Source organism: Sphaerodactylus townsendi, linkage group LG05 (genome assembly GCF_021028975.2).
Source record: "Sphaerodactylus townsendi isolate TG3544 linkage group LG05, MPM_Stown_v2.3, whole genome shotgun sequence".
Classification (NCBI taxonomy): Eukaryota; Metazoa; Chordata; class Lepidosauria; order Squamata; family Sphaerodactylidae; genus Sphaerodactylus; species Sphaerodactylus townsendi.
In genome coordinates, this window is record NC_059429.1 from 95,041,242 (window position 1) to 95,055,685 (window position 14,444).

Genomic DNA, 14,444 nt, shown 5'->3' on the forward strand with positions numbered 1-14,444 from the left:
ATGCTGTTGAATTGTCCCTTTTATGAGATAGAGAGGAAGAAGCACATAATTCCTTTCTTGCAAGGAAACGAAGGTATTACAGATAACCAGAAGGTTATATATGTTTTAAATAGCCACAGCTACGAGTTGTTTAAAGCTGTGGCTAAATTTTTTAATGCCGTTATTTTAAATCGCCCAAAGTTGTAAAGGCTGTTGTTACCTTGTGGTGTTGATGTTCATGTTGATGTTGAATTATTTATATGCCATTATATGTTGTGCACCGCCCAGAGCCCTTCGGGGATGGGGCGGTATAAAAGTCTAATAAAACAAACAAACAAACAAACAAACAAATAAATAAAGGTGTTCGATTCGAATAATTAAAAAAATTCGTCCACAAGAGAAAAAAAATGTTCCACGTGAGTTTTTTGTGTTTCCCAAAATTTTCCAGTTGCCTGATTTTGTTCCAGCAAACAATTGAGTGCTATACCATTTGAATGAGTCAATCCTTTTCTCAGAAGCATTTCACTCATTCCAAAGAAAAATAATAATATTTCATCGTATATTGTTTTCTGTGTTTCTCAAATTTCTTTATTTTTTGATTGGAAAAAATGAAAAAAATGTCATAAGGAAAAAATGGGCTTTTACAACTCCAGCCCATTTTCTTCACGGACCTGCCCTAAAACTTGGAACCATCCCAGGCACATCTAATTACTTATTGACAAAATTTCACTTTGGAAGTTTTTCAAAATATTTTAAACAATAATTTCACATACATAAACATTGACAAAACAAAAAAGGGAGAGAACTGTGATTAAATACAAATAACTGAGTTCTATAAATGTATCCCTTATTTTTCTATCTCTTGGGATTCAGACCATTCCAGAAATTTCTGCAAATGGTAATAATTCACCCTTAATAGTAATATAGCTTGAAAGCGTCCGGCTTTTAACTAATTTTCCTTTTCCAAAGAAGAATTTTATTTTCATACCCTTTGAAATGGTCAAATGTAGCTCCTTGTGAAAACACGATCCTTCTGTTTTTATCTTTTGTTAGCTCCAAACACAAAGGATTTGGATGTTTTCCTAAGAAAACAAGAGTCTGGTTTTGGCTTTCGGGTTCTTGGAGGAGATGGACCTGATCAGTCTGTGAGTAAAATTAGCTGTTGGATGTTTGTGCTTGGTTAAGTTTTACATTTACTTGATACGATCTTACTTATATATGAGATCTAACTAGTTTATATTGTTATCAGTATCTCAAGTTGCATAGTGTTGTACCACAGAACTAGAATATTTCATTTGCTTCATCTTGTTCCTGCTTACTTTTTCCATATTACAGAGACAGATATATTCAGTTATTTGAAATTTGTTACCAGTTTGTTGTTACCAGCAATTTGGAATGTGTTATCAATGAAATCTCCATATTTGCATTCAGGAGACAATTTGAGAGTATTTTTTCCAAAGGGTGTTCTTGCTAATTATGCTGATTTTATTGTCCACCTTGCAAAACCTAATCAGGTGGAAATGGGGCATAAAAATGTGTTAAATGTTGTTTGTGTGGACAACTGTTTTATTGAGGTCTCCCCTCTCCTCCCCTCCCTTGCATGCCATCCCTCCCTCACTCCCCTTCCCTTGCATGGCACATCTCTCCCTCCCTCCACTAGGGTGGGTAGGCCATGTCAAGATGCCAGGGCCCCTCCCTCCCCTCCCTTGCATGCCACCCCTCCCTCACTCCCTCCCCTCCCTCACTCATCTTCCCTTGCATGCCACCCCTCCCTTCCCCTTCCGCTTTCTGCTAGGGTGGGTGGGCCATGTCCAGATGCTGGGCCCCTCCCCCCTCCCCTCCCTTTCATGCCACCCCTCAGTCACTCCCCTCACTCCCTCCCCTGAGGTCTGTGGTTTTAACTGTTGTGGATATGTAAACATACTTTTTAAATTGCCTTGGGCCAACAATGTAAAAAAAAGGTTATTCATAAATATTTTAAATAATGAATATAACATTTTCTGGCTTCATTTCTAGATTTTAGTTTAACTTTGTCTTTAAGTGAGCATTGAAAATATCCTTACTTAAGCACCCTTCTTCATTATTTCTTAAGTTTGTTAGACCCAGCAGAGTTCAGTTCTTAATAAATGGGTCAGATGCTAAGATTTGGGTTAATTACTTCATTTACTAAGAGATTGCAGGGTCATATCTCTGACAGCTTGTAAGAGCTTGTGTGTGTTCTATGAGGTTTGTAACCGATTGACCTGCCACTTGTTGTATTGCATAACAGATAGCTTTTGTAAGTCCAAGGAGGTTATTAAGTCATAAGGAGGTTATTATTTGTAAGTCATAAGGAGGTTATTAAGCATGTGGTGGGAGGGGAGTTACCCTACAATAGTTTGGGACAGTATGGTAGATTTTGATACAATTGTGGATGGGGAATGCATTGTCATGATACATAGTGCACCTACCTTTGTGATGCAGATTGGCAAAAATGATTAGAAAACATTGAATCTAGCCAAGTTTTTATAAGAGTGGAAAGTGTAATCAAGTCACAGTTGACTTATGGTGACCCCATAAGATATTCGACAGAGGTGACTTGCCGTTGCTTGCCTCTGCATCAACTCTGGACTTCTTTGGTGGTCTCCCATTAAAATACTAACCATGGCCAACTCTGCTTAGCTTCCATGATCTGATGGGGCTAACCTGGGTCATCCGGGTCAGAACATTAAGAGTATACTTAGTATAAAAGAACATTCTGTCTGAGTACAAGGGTGACCTTTTATATTTGTCCTTTTCCTGTGCTTTAGGGGATAACATAGGTGTGCCACTATAAGGATATGTTCAAAAACTTCCATAAATTCAGCTTGAGTTTTCATCTGATGTACCCTGCCCTGTCTCAAAGGCTGAAGTGGGTTGCTAAATTAAAATTAAAGTCATGACACACTAGTATAGTGACTGAACCATTTTGTCCCACTCTGTCTTGGGCCACCAAAAAACAACTTGAATTTGAAAAAAATACCTTACACAAGTTTTGAATTGTTCTTGGTTCAGGCTTTGTCATGTTTGCAAAAGAAGGTTATTGTATAGCTGAGGAGCAACAAGTGAGAATATCTTTTTGCACATCATTACAGTCCTGATGGTACATGAGTTTAGCATGAAGGTGATCCCAATTAATTTTGGAGACTTTGATTTGAACATAAGGACAGAGATAGTGTGTCAAATATGCTAGATCAGGGGTCTTCAAACTATGGCCCTCCAGATGTTCATGGACTACAATTCCCATTAGCCTCTACAAGCATGGCTAAGTGGCAGGGCTGATGGGAATTGTTGGAGGGCCATAGTTTGAAGACCCTTGTGCTAGATCAATGAACTTATGCCCTCATAGGTCACTAACACACCTTAAATTCCAGTTCGAAGGCAATAGGAAACCAGTATAGGCACTGATCTGCCAGGACCTATCACAGATAGCCATACAGCACTTTACAATGCTACATTCTTAAATAATAATATGGTTTTTTTATTTCAAGAATTACAGCATTAATAAGATATCACACAATCTTGTATACTCTCAAGTATTCTGGGAAATGGGATTTTGGAATGAATTTTCTTTCTTATTCGTCAAATATTCTGTTGGATTTGTATTTCTCACACTAAAACTGGTCTGCTTGGTTGCTAGATCTACATTGGAGCTATCATCCCACTGGGAGCAGCAGAGAAAGATGGCAGACTTCGTGCAGCTGATGAGCTTGTATGCATTGATGGCATCACGGTCAAAGGGAAATCACATAAACAAGTTTTGGACTTAATGACAAGTGCTGCACGAAACGGCCAGGTGCTACTGACTGTCCGCAGAAAGGTCTTCTTTGGTGGTACGTGCAGTGTCTACAAATTAAGTCTGTACTGTTGTGCTTGGTGTCACTTCTTGTTATGGGATTGATTATTCCAAAAGTTCCATAGCTTTTCAAGTGATGTGCATTCTAGAGATAGTGCAACAAATTTCAATTTATTCTATTGTGTTCTATATATACATGCAGTAGATTGTATTGAAATACCAAGCAAACCAATACCACAGTATCCACAAGCAAATTATCCAAGATAGGAAAGAACCAGTAAACTCACAGGGTATATGAATCAATGCCTGCTTTAAGTTACTATATTGAATCCTACCTTTAATAGCCTATGTGGTTTCATCTGGAGATGTAAAAAGAGCAAATATTTATTATTGACTCACTCAATATGTATATACAGTATTTGTCCGGGCGTGGGCGAGGTCCTGGCAACCGGACCTCAGACCGGGCCTCCGATCGGCCCCGCGGCCGGACTGACGGACGCGGGGGAGGGGGTCGCGACGTCCCCGGGAAGGGTCGAGGCTTCGTGGCTGGGACCCCCCCGTCTCTGCGACGGGAGAGGGGGCCGAAGCATCGTGGCTGCGATCCACCTCTCCGTTGCCGCCCCGAGGGAGGCGCGTCGTGTCAAAGACGGCAAACCCGGAAGTGCAGGAGATCAAGGCACCGGGGCGTGCCCGGAGCACAGCTGAGCTGTCTTGGCTCAGCTCTGACAGGCGGCAGCTGGAGAGGGGGAGGGTCGGAGCCAAGGAAGGCTATTTAGGAGGGAGAGCTCGAGTGCTCGGGAGCTGCCGCTGCAGCGGGGGTGTGGAGAAGGGTGGGTGATTCTGTGCCTTAGAAGAGAGAGAGAGAGAGCCTGGGAGTGGAAGGACACAGACAGGCGTGCGAGCAGACGCCTTAGCTTGACGCTGGGAGCAGACAGAGCCCTGTGAAGCAACAGGGCTGGGCGTGTTCACAGGGGTGGCAAGGCTAGCCATCAGTGAGGGAACTACGGCAGCCTCAGGGTAGCCCACAACAGGGAGGCGAGAAGGGCACGAGGGAGGACCAGGCTTGGGCCGCCTTTGTAGCCAGGCGCCCTGTGGGCTAAATTGTTTCTTGGCCCTCAGGGCCAATTGGAAAAGAACACCACTGGGGAAAACAGCCCCCAGGAAAGGGAGGGAGGGAAGGAGCCACCCCCTGAGGGCCCTGGGCGGGAAGGGGAAGCACCACAGTATTCTAAAAGATTTTTAAAAATCTGTATTCTGAAGTGGTGTTTAGCTGGGATAGCCTTTTGTTCAGGGATATTACTTCAGTCAGATTACCAGTCATGACCCTCTGGTAAACATTATCAGTTAGTTTTTCCTTGACTCTCAGACCAGCCCTGTCTGGTTAACAAGCGACAGAATTTCTGTCATAGCTTATAACCAAGATTTGCAACCCACAGATCCATTAGATGCTTCAGTTTTCCCCCCTCTCCCTTCCCATCATAGTTAGAAGTTTAAGTTGTGTAGACAGGGCCTTAGTTTTCAGGCACTGGAGAGAAAAGAATTGGCATGTCCCACTCCTCTTTGCTGCAGCAAGAGAGAGCATAGTACTTAACTGTGATGTCTGCCAAGCATAATTGCTTCGATTTCTATCCTCCCCTCACTGATCCTAACCTAGGGAGAAGCTGGCAGCTGCTATACTGCAACAACCTAGGACATTTGGTAGCACATACTCCACTTTGCAAAATACTAGCGGGGGGCAGCACTTCCTTGCAGACTGAGGTTTAAAGCTAGAAATTGCTTTTCTTTGATTAATCAAGCCTGGGGGCGGGGGGGCAGCACTTCCTTCCAGCTGCTCCCATCTTGGTTCCAACACTTCACATCGCATCAATTTATGGCTACCAATCTTGATCCTCTTTGATTTGAGATTGCAAATGCCTTAACAGACCAGGTGATCGGGAGCAACAGCCGCAGAAGGCCATTGCTTTCACATCCTGCATGTGAGCTCCCAAAGGCACCTGGTGGGCCACTTCAAGTAGCAGAGAGCTGGACTACATGGACTCTGGTCTGATCCAGCTGGCTTGTTCTTATGTTCTTCTTATGTTCTTAATATAATCCAAGATCCAAGTAATAAATACGCATGACAGCCCCAAGAGCCCAGTCTCACCCATGTAGCCTGATCTCACTTGGGATGCAGTTTATCCAGAATTTCAAAATTCTGGATAAAATTCTGGCTTTCTGACATTATAATTGACTCAATTAAAAAGATTCTTTTTTTTAAATGGAGGGATTATAATAAAGAACAAGAAAACAAAATCAGTTGAGACTGCTCCAGTAACTGACACAGTGACTGGCTCTCTATTTTTTCCTCTCTTCTTTTGATCTAAGCAGTTGATGGGCAGATAGAACTGATTTTGTGTTTTTTGCTCTTTTTATGGATTTTTCCATTCCTTGAAATGTGAGCAATTGGAGGGAATCTCAGAGTCCCAGACTTCTTGAGAAATCTCTATTGGGCTGCTTTGCTAACTGAATTTGCTCAGGACTAAGGTTCTAGGAAACCAGAATCTGTTCATATTCTTTAGGTCAGGGGTAGGGAACCTGCGGCTCTCCAGATGTTCAGGAACTACAATTCCCATCAGCCCCTACCAGCATGGCCAATTAGCCATGCTGACAGAGGCTGATGGGAATTGTAGTTCCTGAACATCTGGAGAGCCGCAGGTTCCCTACCCCTGCTTTAGGTAATCTTCCATGGGTTTGAGAGTTTGCACTTCAGCAGCTATCCAATGACTATCTGGTTACATTTGGAGTTTACAAGTCATAGGAGACAACTCCACCTGATGACATTATAGATTTTGCCAGATGGTACAACCTACATGACCCACAGGGGGTTTGTCCATTGGCTTGGTATCACTCTGGAAATTCATCCTCCCCTGGGGATGCCATATTTGGCAGAAGAGCTCTCCGACAGCAGATAACTGTATCAGATTTAGATTGCTCACTGGATGATGGTCTTCCTTATTCTCATGTTTTGTTTACACTTCAAGGTGATTTGAATGTAGCTGCACTTGATAAGTAGTAATGAACCAATGAGTTGTAGCACTTTGAAAACTAATGCATCTCTATTCCAGCTTAAGCATTCATGAACTTGAGCCCATTTCTTCCAGTTCTGTCATACTGTTAATGATAATTTTCTCTGTGTGCTTATATCTGTTGTGGTTGGGTTGGGAGTTTTTTCAGGCGCCGCCTGGTTAACCAAAGACTGCCCCAGCCCAGTACCACAGCAGTTTACAGTAAATCCAAATTTACATCTCAAACTCTATTGGAAATTTGGAAAAAGTATTGCAAACAGCCACAGGAGCTCAAAAATAATCATCATTGGGTGCTGTCGAGGGCAAAGCGCAAAAACAAAGTGATTTGTCTGAGATGTGTGTGACCATAACAGTGGTAAAAAGAGACTCTACTGTTCTTGACTTCGATATATCAGACGAAACGCTGCCTTTTTTCTGGCTACTCCTTGATGATCAAATATGTTGAAGGATAAATGAAAAAAGATTTTTTGCAGAGTGGAAAAAGCACCTCATATTAAATGTATCTCTTTGCTAAACTACAAATTGGAAGTAGTATGTGATGGATTAAACATAGATTTGGGAGAATGGAATATTTAAAACTTTCATTCCCGTTCCACCAGCTCCTTGCTTTGTGGTGTGACAAAACATATAAATCCCTCCCTAAAGACTACCTGAGCCTTTTTGACAGCACCAAGGGTGTCCCATTCTCCTCTTACCCTGTTTTTTTTGCTACCCACTGTGGTACAAGTAATGAGAAAACAAAAAAAGAGGTGTCTGCTATTATGGGGGAGGGGCTTCTTAAAACCAATTGTGCTGAAGCAGCAAACTAGGCATTATTGGGCAGGCACTGGTATGTATTTTGTTTGTATTATTCCTGGTAATTTTTGTTTGTCATTGTATAAAGTAGGTGGTTAGATTGAGTGATTGTATGAACAGGGTACCTGGAGACTAGGAAAAGATTAATCAAAGAAAAGCAATTTCTAGCTTTAAGCCTCAGCCTGCATTACTATCCTGGATTATTTTGACAGTTCAACATGTTTTTTGAAGTAATGGTGGCATAGTGAGATAGCTTTAATAATGAAAAAATGCTTTCTTGCATGTAAAGAAGGTGTGTACAAAAAAGATCATAACTTGAGCACAACTGTCTTATTTAGAGGACCCAGGGACATATGACACTGCATTATCTAAGTTTCTGATTCAAAGAAGACAATTCTATGGAAAAATAGAAAACTAGGAAGATAATTCTTTGTCACAGAATTATCCTTGCCCGATCACCTCTGTTGCTCTAAATTAAAATAAAATATAATAGAACACTGCTACCCACTGTGGTACAATGAGGCTTGTGAGTAGGCCTTGGTAGAGTAAACCTTTGTAGGACTGCTGTCATGATTCCCAAATTTTTATGAGCACTTCTTAAAAAACAATGCATGACATTTTTATTATTTTTCAAATAAAACTGGAACTAGCTGGAGTAAATTTGGAAGGGGGTTCATTGAGGAATACTACTGTCAAGTTTCTTTCTCTGGTTTAAATTGTATTTCTTTGTACCCAACTATTTTCCCCGATGGGTACCCAGAGCAATTTAAACAAGTATTCATCCCTGTTCATGTTCCTTAACTATTTTGCTTTTGTTCTGAAATGTAACTGTCCTATTCCATTCTGCTGAAGTCATTCTCTTGTTCAGGTCTTTGCAAATGCCTCTTCAGCACCTTGGTTCTAACCAGTTAAGTTTAACTTTGTTAATAAATCTTCTCGTTGAGCAGTGTTTTCCTGATTTCTTCCTGTACATGTTTCTATGGCATTTTTAGCAGATAAACTATCAGAAGAAGAGTCTTCATCCCAAGTTCCCATCTCCTCCCAGAATGGCTCTCCCAGGATAAATCGAGCAGATCTAGCCAGGCAGTTCCCAGAGGCCTATGACATTGTACTGCAACGGAAGGAGAATGAAGGATTTGGCTTTGTAATCCTTACTTCAAAAAACAAGCCACCACCTGGTGGTAAGTAACAAATAAAGATTGTCTGCCTTGGTTATGCAGGTGGGTTGCTTGCTTTCAGTACTCCTTCATGGTTGTTACGAAAATCATGTAAGGCAGCAGTTTCTGGTTAGAGTCTTCTGCCATTACAGTTATTCCTTAACTGACAATTTATATGCTCCTCTTCTCCTGTTTTATTATTTTGTAGCATCTTCAGGCTCAAGTGTAGAAGCCTACTTCTTTCCTCAAATAATATATTTTATTATATTTTGTATCAGTGTTGCAAATTAACAGTGCTATCATGAGAGCAGCCATGCCAAATCAGACCAGTGGCACCATATTTTACCAGATGGCCCCAGAGGGTCTATAACCAAACCTCTATCTGTTGTTGACAGAGTCAGAGTTGGATTTGTACAGAAGTTTAGAAAAAAGTTTACACAGAAGTTTAGTAACCTATAGTTTAGGTCCTCAGTTTGGGGATGGGGGTAAGATTCTCTTAATGCAAAAATGACTAAATTATTATTTTTTATAAAGCTGTTGGGCCTCTTAAAGTTGACATTATTTAGGCTCTCAGCATATTTAATCTAGCCACCCCCCCCATGCCCCCATATTACTATTTTAGAGGCAGCAGCTGCCTCTGAATATAATTTCATACATTTATCTAATACCCTTTTGAAGCCAGCTAAACTAGGAGGTATCACTGCATTCCAAGATATAGACATGGGTGATTATATAATGTAGGCAGAAAATTATAGCAGTATTTCATTTTTTTTAAATCTTGGTATACTACTTTTATGAATACATCAGATATCATTTCAGAGAAACCGATCAATTTGTACTGTCTGCATAGTACTTATCCATGATGCGTCTGGATCATTTCTTGGTACTTGAATGAAAATATTCCCACTGAAAGCTGACTGTACACATTTTTCAAAACCTAAGATAGACCCAAGATAACTAAAGGCGTAAGTAAATATGAAGTAAATATGAAAAGCCGTACCAGTTGACTTCTTTATATCATGCTTTTGTTACCATTCTAATGGCAGGTGAGGCCATTTTTTAAAGTGCTTTGGCAACCAAATGCCTAGTCTACAAACCCTGTATGATGGCCAAGTGCTTTCTCTCCCGCTCTCCTTGTCACACCTTCCTGTACTGGTAACCAGGTTGATTTTAGTTACGGCATAGATTTTAAATTGCCAGTAAGATATTGTTTAAAAATAACTGTGTGGGATTACATGCTTCTATTACACAGGAAACCAGAGGAGGTAGAATAGAATCTGAGGTAATTCCTGGAGTGATTCATACCAACACCCTCTTTCCATAACATAAAATATGAGTTTATTGTCTCTTCTTTAGAAGGGCTCAATGCTAAGTAGTTTGGGTGGATAAGGCAAGGAAGGTAGTATCTGCCTACTATTTCTGGGATGCCTAGAGTGTGGAACTAAAGGCTGTCCATTACACCTTGGCTGTCCACTATAAAAATAGTTTGAAAGAAATAGTATTTTCGTGTTAAGTGACAAGGTATTTGAAAACAGTTATCATGCTCCAAAGCTCCCCCTAATTTTTGTCTACGCATCAACAAACATACCTTTCTTTTTACAAAAAAATTGTAGTTTTACTGTACGTTCCACAGAATGTTGATCTTATTAATATTAATTGTATGAATGTTGATTTTATTTTTAAAAATGTTCTTAATATCTTTAAAAAGTAGATCAAAGAATAGTAGGCTTATATGAACTTTTGTATAAGACCTTGCTGATGTACAAATTATGTAGGTTTTTTGATTATAGATTCCACACACACCCCATACCCCCAGTTTGTAAATCCTAATTTGTCAATTTCTCAGTCACTGTTTTAATAATACAAGTGGGGACCTGCAGTATTTGCAAAGGGGAAGAGAAATCACCCAATTCCCTCCTTATTCCTCGGGGGAGGGGCAGGAATGTACTGGGAGAATCACCTGATTCCCTCCTTCTCAGTGGAGGGGGGGATCCTATCCTCCCCCCTTATTGCCAAGCTTGCCATGGCTCCAGGCTCTTCCACCATTGCTGCTGAGCATAGGGGTAGCTTCTGGTGTCTGTCAGTGCTGCAGCCTGCTTAGAGCAGCTGCCAGTGTCTTCTGCTTCTGAGCCCAGTGTGGCAGCTAGCATCTGCTACCACTGGCCCAAAGTGGCTGCCAACATCCACTGCCACTGCGACTGAGTTCAGGGCACCATCAGTGTCCACAGCTGGTGAATTTCTCCTGTGCCACTGTTGCTGAGGCTGAGATGACTGCCAGCATAAGCCACCATTGCAACCAGCCTGGAGGAGTGGCTTCTGGCATCTTCCACCACCTCAGCCAGGCTGGGAAGTTTTGATCTGCTCTAGTAAGTGCCTTGTCTGCACATGTGCAGTGAATACAAATTGTATTTGGGGGATTTAAACCCTCGTATATGTTGTTGTTGATTTCAGCTTTTTCTGCAAACATGGGGAGTCCCCAAAGTTTGAAGAAAAATCTGCTTGGGGTAAGTGTGCCCCCTTTCTACAGATTTAAGTAACCGCAAATAGAGAGTACAGTTGGAAATTAAATATATAGATTGGATGGTGTATTAGTACTGATTTCTTTTGACAAAAGTGTCAATGATTTAGGACTTTTCTTTTCATAGCCAGCTTTTTCCAAAACCCATTATCCTTTCTTATTTAGAAACATTGCAGGATATTAATGACTATTTTACTGTTAGTTTTGTTTGCCTAAGACAGTGCTTTTAAAACACAGTGCTTTTAAAATAAAGAGCTTTTTAAAAACAAATTTTAGAGTGCATCATGATATTGCACTTTGAAATAGTGAACAAATTTGTAGAAATGAGCTTTTGCTAAGGTACTAGGTCAGTACTCAGATTTTCCTTCTTTTTAATAAAGGCAGTTGCTATAGAAACCACTGGAACTGGAGCTGTCGCCCTCTGATGCTGTGGAGTTGATTATGTGTCCTATGTAAGAAATATGGAAAAAATCATTCTGCTAGTGGATTTTTATGGTGTCTAGTCTAGTCAGAGCTTAGACACTATTCGAGAGGAAATTATTGTTGATAACTAAGCCAAATTCTCTGTGTAATTGTCATGGTGTATAACATAAAGCATTTATCTTTTTTTTAAAAAGAAGGGATAAGTTTGACCCTTCAACTGAATTAGGTAACTTTCATAGAACGTAGTAGAGGATAACTAAACACATACTTCGTCCTATTAAGAATTATAATAGCAGACTTCAGCTTTGTGGATAACTTCCAAACCATTGTTTACCTCAATACAGTTGGATTCATGGGAATCCGTTTTAAATAAATGTTGCGCTTTCTGGATATCAAATTAAAGGTCTACATTAGAAGCTTTGATTTTACATTGTGCTGTGCTTTCATATTCACAGAAATTTAGTTACAGAATGAAATTAGATTAAAATGTAGAAGGAATAGAAGAGCACATGTTTATCTTCAAATAGAGGTAACGCTAGGTCCTATCTGCCACCACTATTATATTTAATTTACCATTCAGACGTATAATTAATCACATTTTTGTATCTTTTAAAAACTGCTTGAGATTTACTGTCATAGGTTTGAAATGCTAATTGATAATTTTCTTAAGTACATAGTTCAACATACCTCTATCCCATCTGTTCTCTTCCCGGGAAAAAATATTTAGAATATAACAGCAATAGCTATTCTGACTGAAGGCAGTTCAAGCTTTCAGCTAGCAAGTGGGGTGAATCTGGGTGACTTTTTGGTATTGAGGCATGTCATCAGGGTGCTAACAACATTTGTGAAAAAGCAGCTGGCACAAAGAAAATTGGTCGATACTTGGTATCTTGAGAATGGGGCCACCTCAAAATGCTTCTGTGTATGCAGTAGTCTAAGCGGCTAATCAGAGAAAGAATATGAGCAGCTGCAAGGATCCAGGCATAATTAAATGTGTCTCTGCTTAGACCTTCAGGGTTTTGAGAAACAGAATGGCAGAAACATAAGCAGATGGACTTTAAATTTAATGATTTTCACCCAAGAATCAACGGTGCTAGTTAGAGAAAAAAGCCCTCTGAAACAGTATCCACCCTGGGCTGGATTCATCCTTTGCAAATATAGGCAGTGTGCAGGGAGCAATCTCTGTAACTGCAGTCAAACATCTTGCAAGTATGAAGAAATGGTGCCTTTTCCAATTTCCCCTTCTTCCTGCCATGTAGCCTGTTGTTCTCACAGGTCCTTTGACTCTCAGCCGGAGTTTTACAGGGTTTAGCCATGGTTCAGGATCAGAGTATCTGCTTTGTATGCAAAAGGTTCCAATTTTAGTCCCCAATATCTTAAAACAATCAAGTAATAGGTCATGTGAATGGCCCTGGAAAATTGCTGCCAATCAGAATAGATAATACTGACCTTTATATATGGTCTGACTCAGTATAAGGCAGCTGTTTTTGAGCAGGGAGCTGCTGTGGGAGTTAAAAGAAGGGAAAGAACCATTTCTGTAAACTCCTTTCACAGGAGCTTAGTTCCATCCACATATTTCAGATTAGGAAAATAACTAACCTTTCTCTTCTGCTGCATTGCCTGTTCCTTGCAAGTCAGCTGTTTGACAAATTCAAACATTAATGTTTTTTGAGACTAGAACAAACTATCCCCCTGCTTTCATTTGTTTTCAAAATAAGCACCTTAACCCAGAAGCTGCTATCAAAACCATTTTGGTAGTGCTAGTGTCCTGATCTAAATTGGTTTCTTACATAACTGGTAATTTAGAAAAAGTTCTGGGAGTTGCAGAAGTGCTCTTTTCTGGTTAGGCCCTATCTGATTGTCTCCTCCTATTCCTCTAACCTGAGTTATGGGTCCTTCAAATTTTGGATCTGTGGGCAGGATCTGTGTCACTTTTGTTTGCATTAATGTATGTAAAGCGCTAGGTTGGTGGGTGGGTGGGTGGTGGGTGGGTGTTATCTGTGGTTGATTGTTTATTGTGTCTCCCTGGAATGAATCCCATTTGATCTTCATGGTTTTAGTCTGTAATACATTTTCATAGTCTTTCAACCATGATTGTGGTGAAGATTTTATAAGCCATGTTTAGTAATTAGATTGGTCTATACAGTTATGGTAGTAATGGGTCATTCCCTTTATATATTAAAGTTATGTTTAGTGAATGCAATTGAATACTCAAAAAGGTGGGAAATGGCATTTATGTTTTTGGATGCAGAAAAAACTTTTGACGGTACATCTCAGTTATTTTTAATGAAAGCCTTACAAAATATGAATTGCGGAACAGAATTTTTAAACTAGATGCAAAGCATTTACACAAAACATCAAGCTATTTTTTTAATAAATGTATCTTCAATGTAAAAAATTGAAGTAACAAAAGGAACTCAACAAGGATATCCAATATTAGCAATATTATTTATTCTGGCAATGGAAATACTAGCTACAAAAATTAGACAAGATGTAAGAATTTCTAAAATACAAAAAGATTTAAAAGAATATAAAGTGAAAAATGGTGATGATCTTGTATCAGTAATAAGGCCAAATAGCTTTTAGAAATACACAAGGGAACAAATGAATGTATTTGGAACTTATTCGGGATATAAACTGAATAAAAAGTAGACAAAGATAATATTATTAACAGCAACTAAGCAGAAGAAGAG

At 40.0% G+C, this 14,444-nt stretch overlaps 1 protein-coding gene across 7 annotated transcripts in view; it reads left to right on the top strand.

Moving 5' to 3' along the window:
- Positions 1–14,444, top strand: part of MAGI3 (membrane associated guanylate kinase, WW and PDZ domain containing 3) — a 204,678-nt gene that overhangs the window by 155,298 nt on the left and 34,936 nt on the right. For 4 of the 7 annotated variants that reach the window (XM_048498947.1, XM_048498949.1, XM_048498950.1 and 1 more), the window contains exons 13-15: positions 1,033–1,124; positions 3,638–3,830; positions 8,646–8,834. In XM_048498947.1, coding sequence (XP_048354904.1) covers positions 1,033–1,124; positions 3,638–3,830; positions 8,646–8,834 — 474 coding nt within the window. The remainder of the gene's footprint in view (positions 1–1,032; positions 1,125–3,637; positions 3,831–8,645; positions 8,835–14,444) is intronic. The other 3 variants (XM_048498948.1, XM_048498952.1, XM_048498953.1) reach the window with 1 other exon arrangement.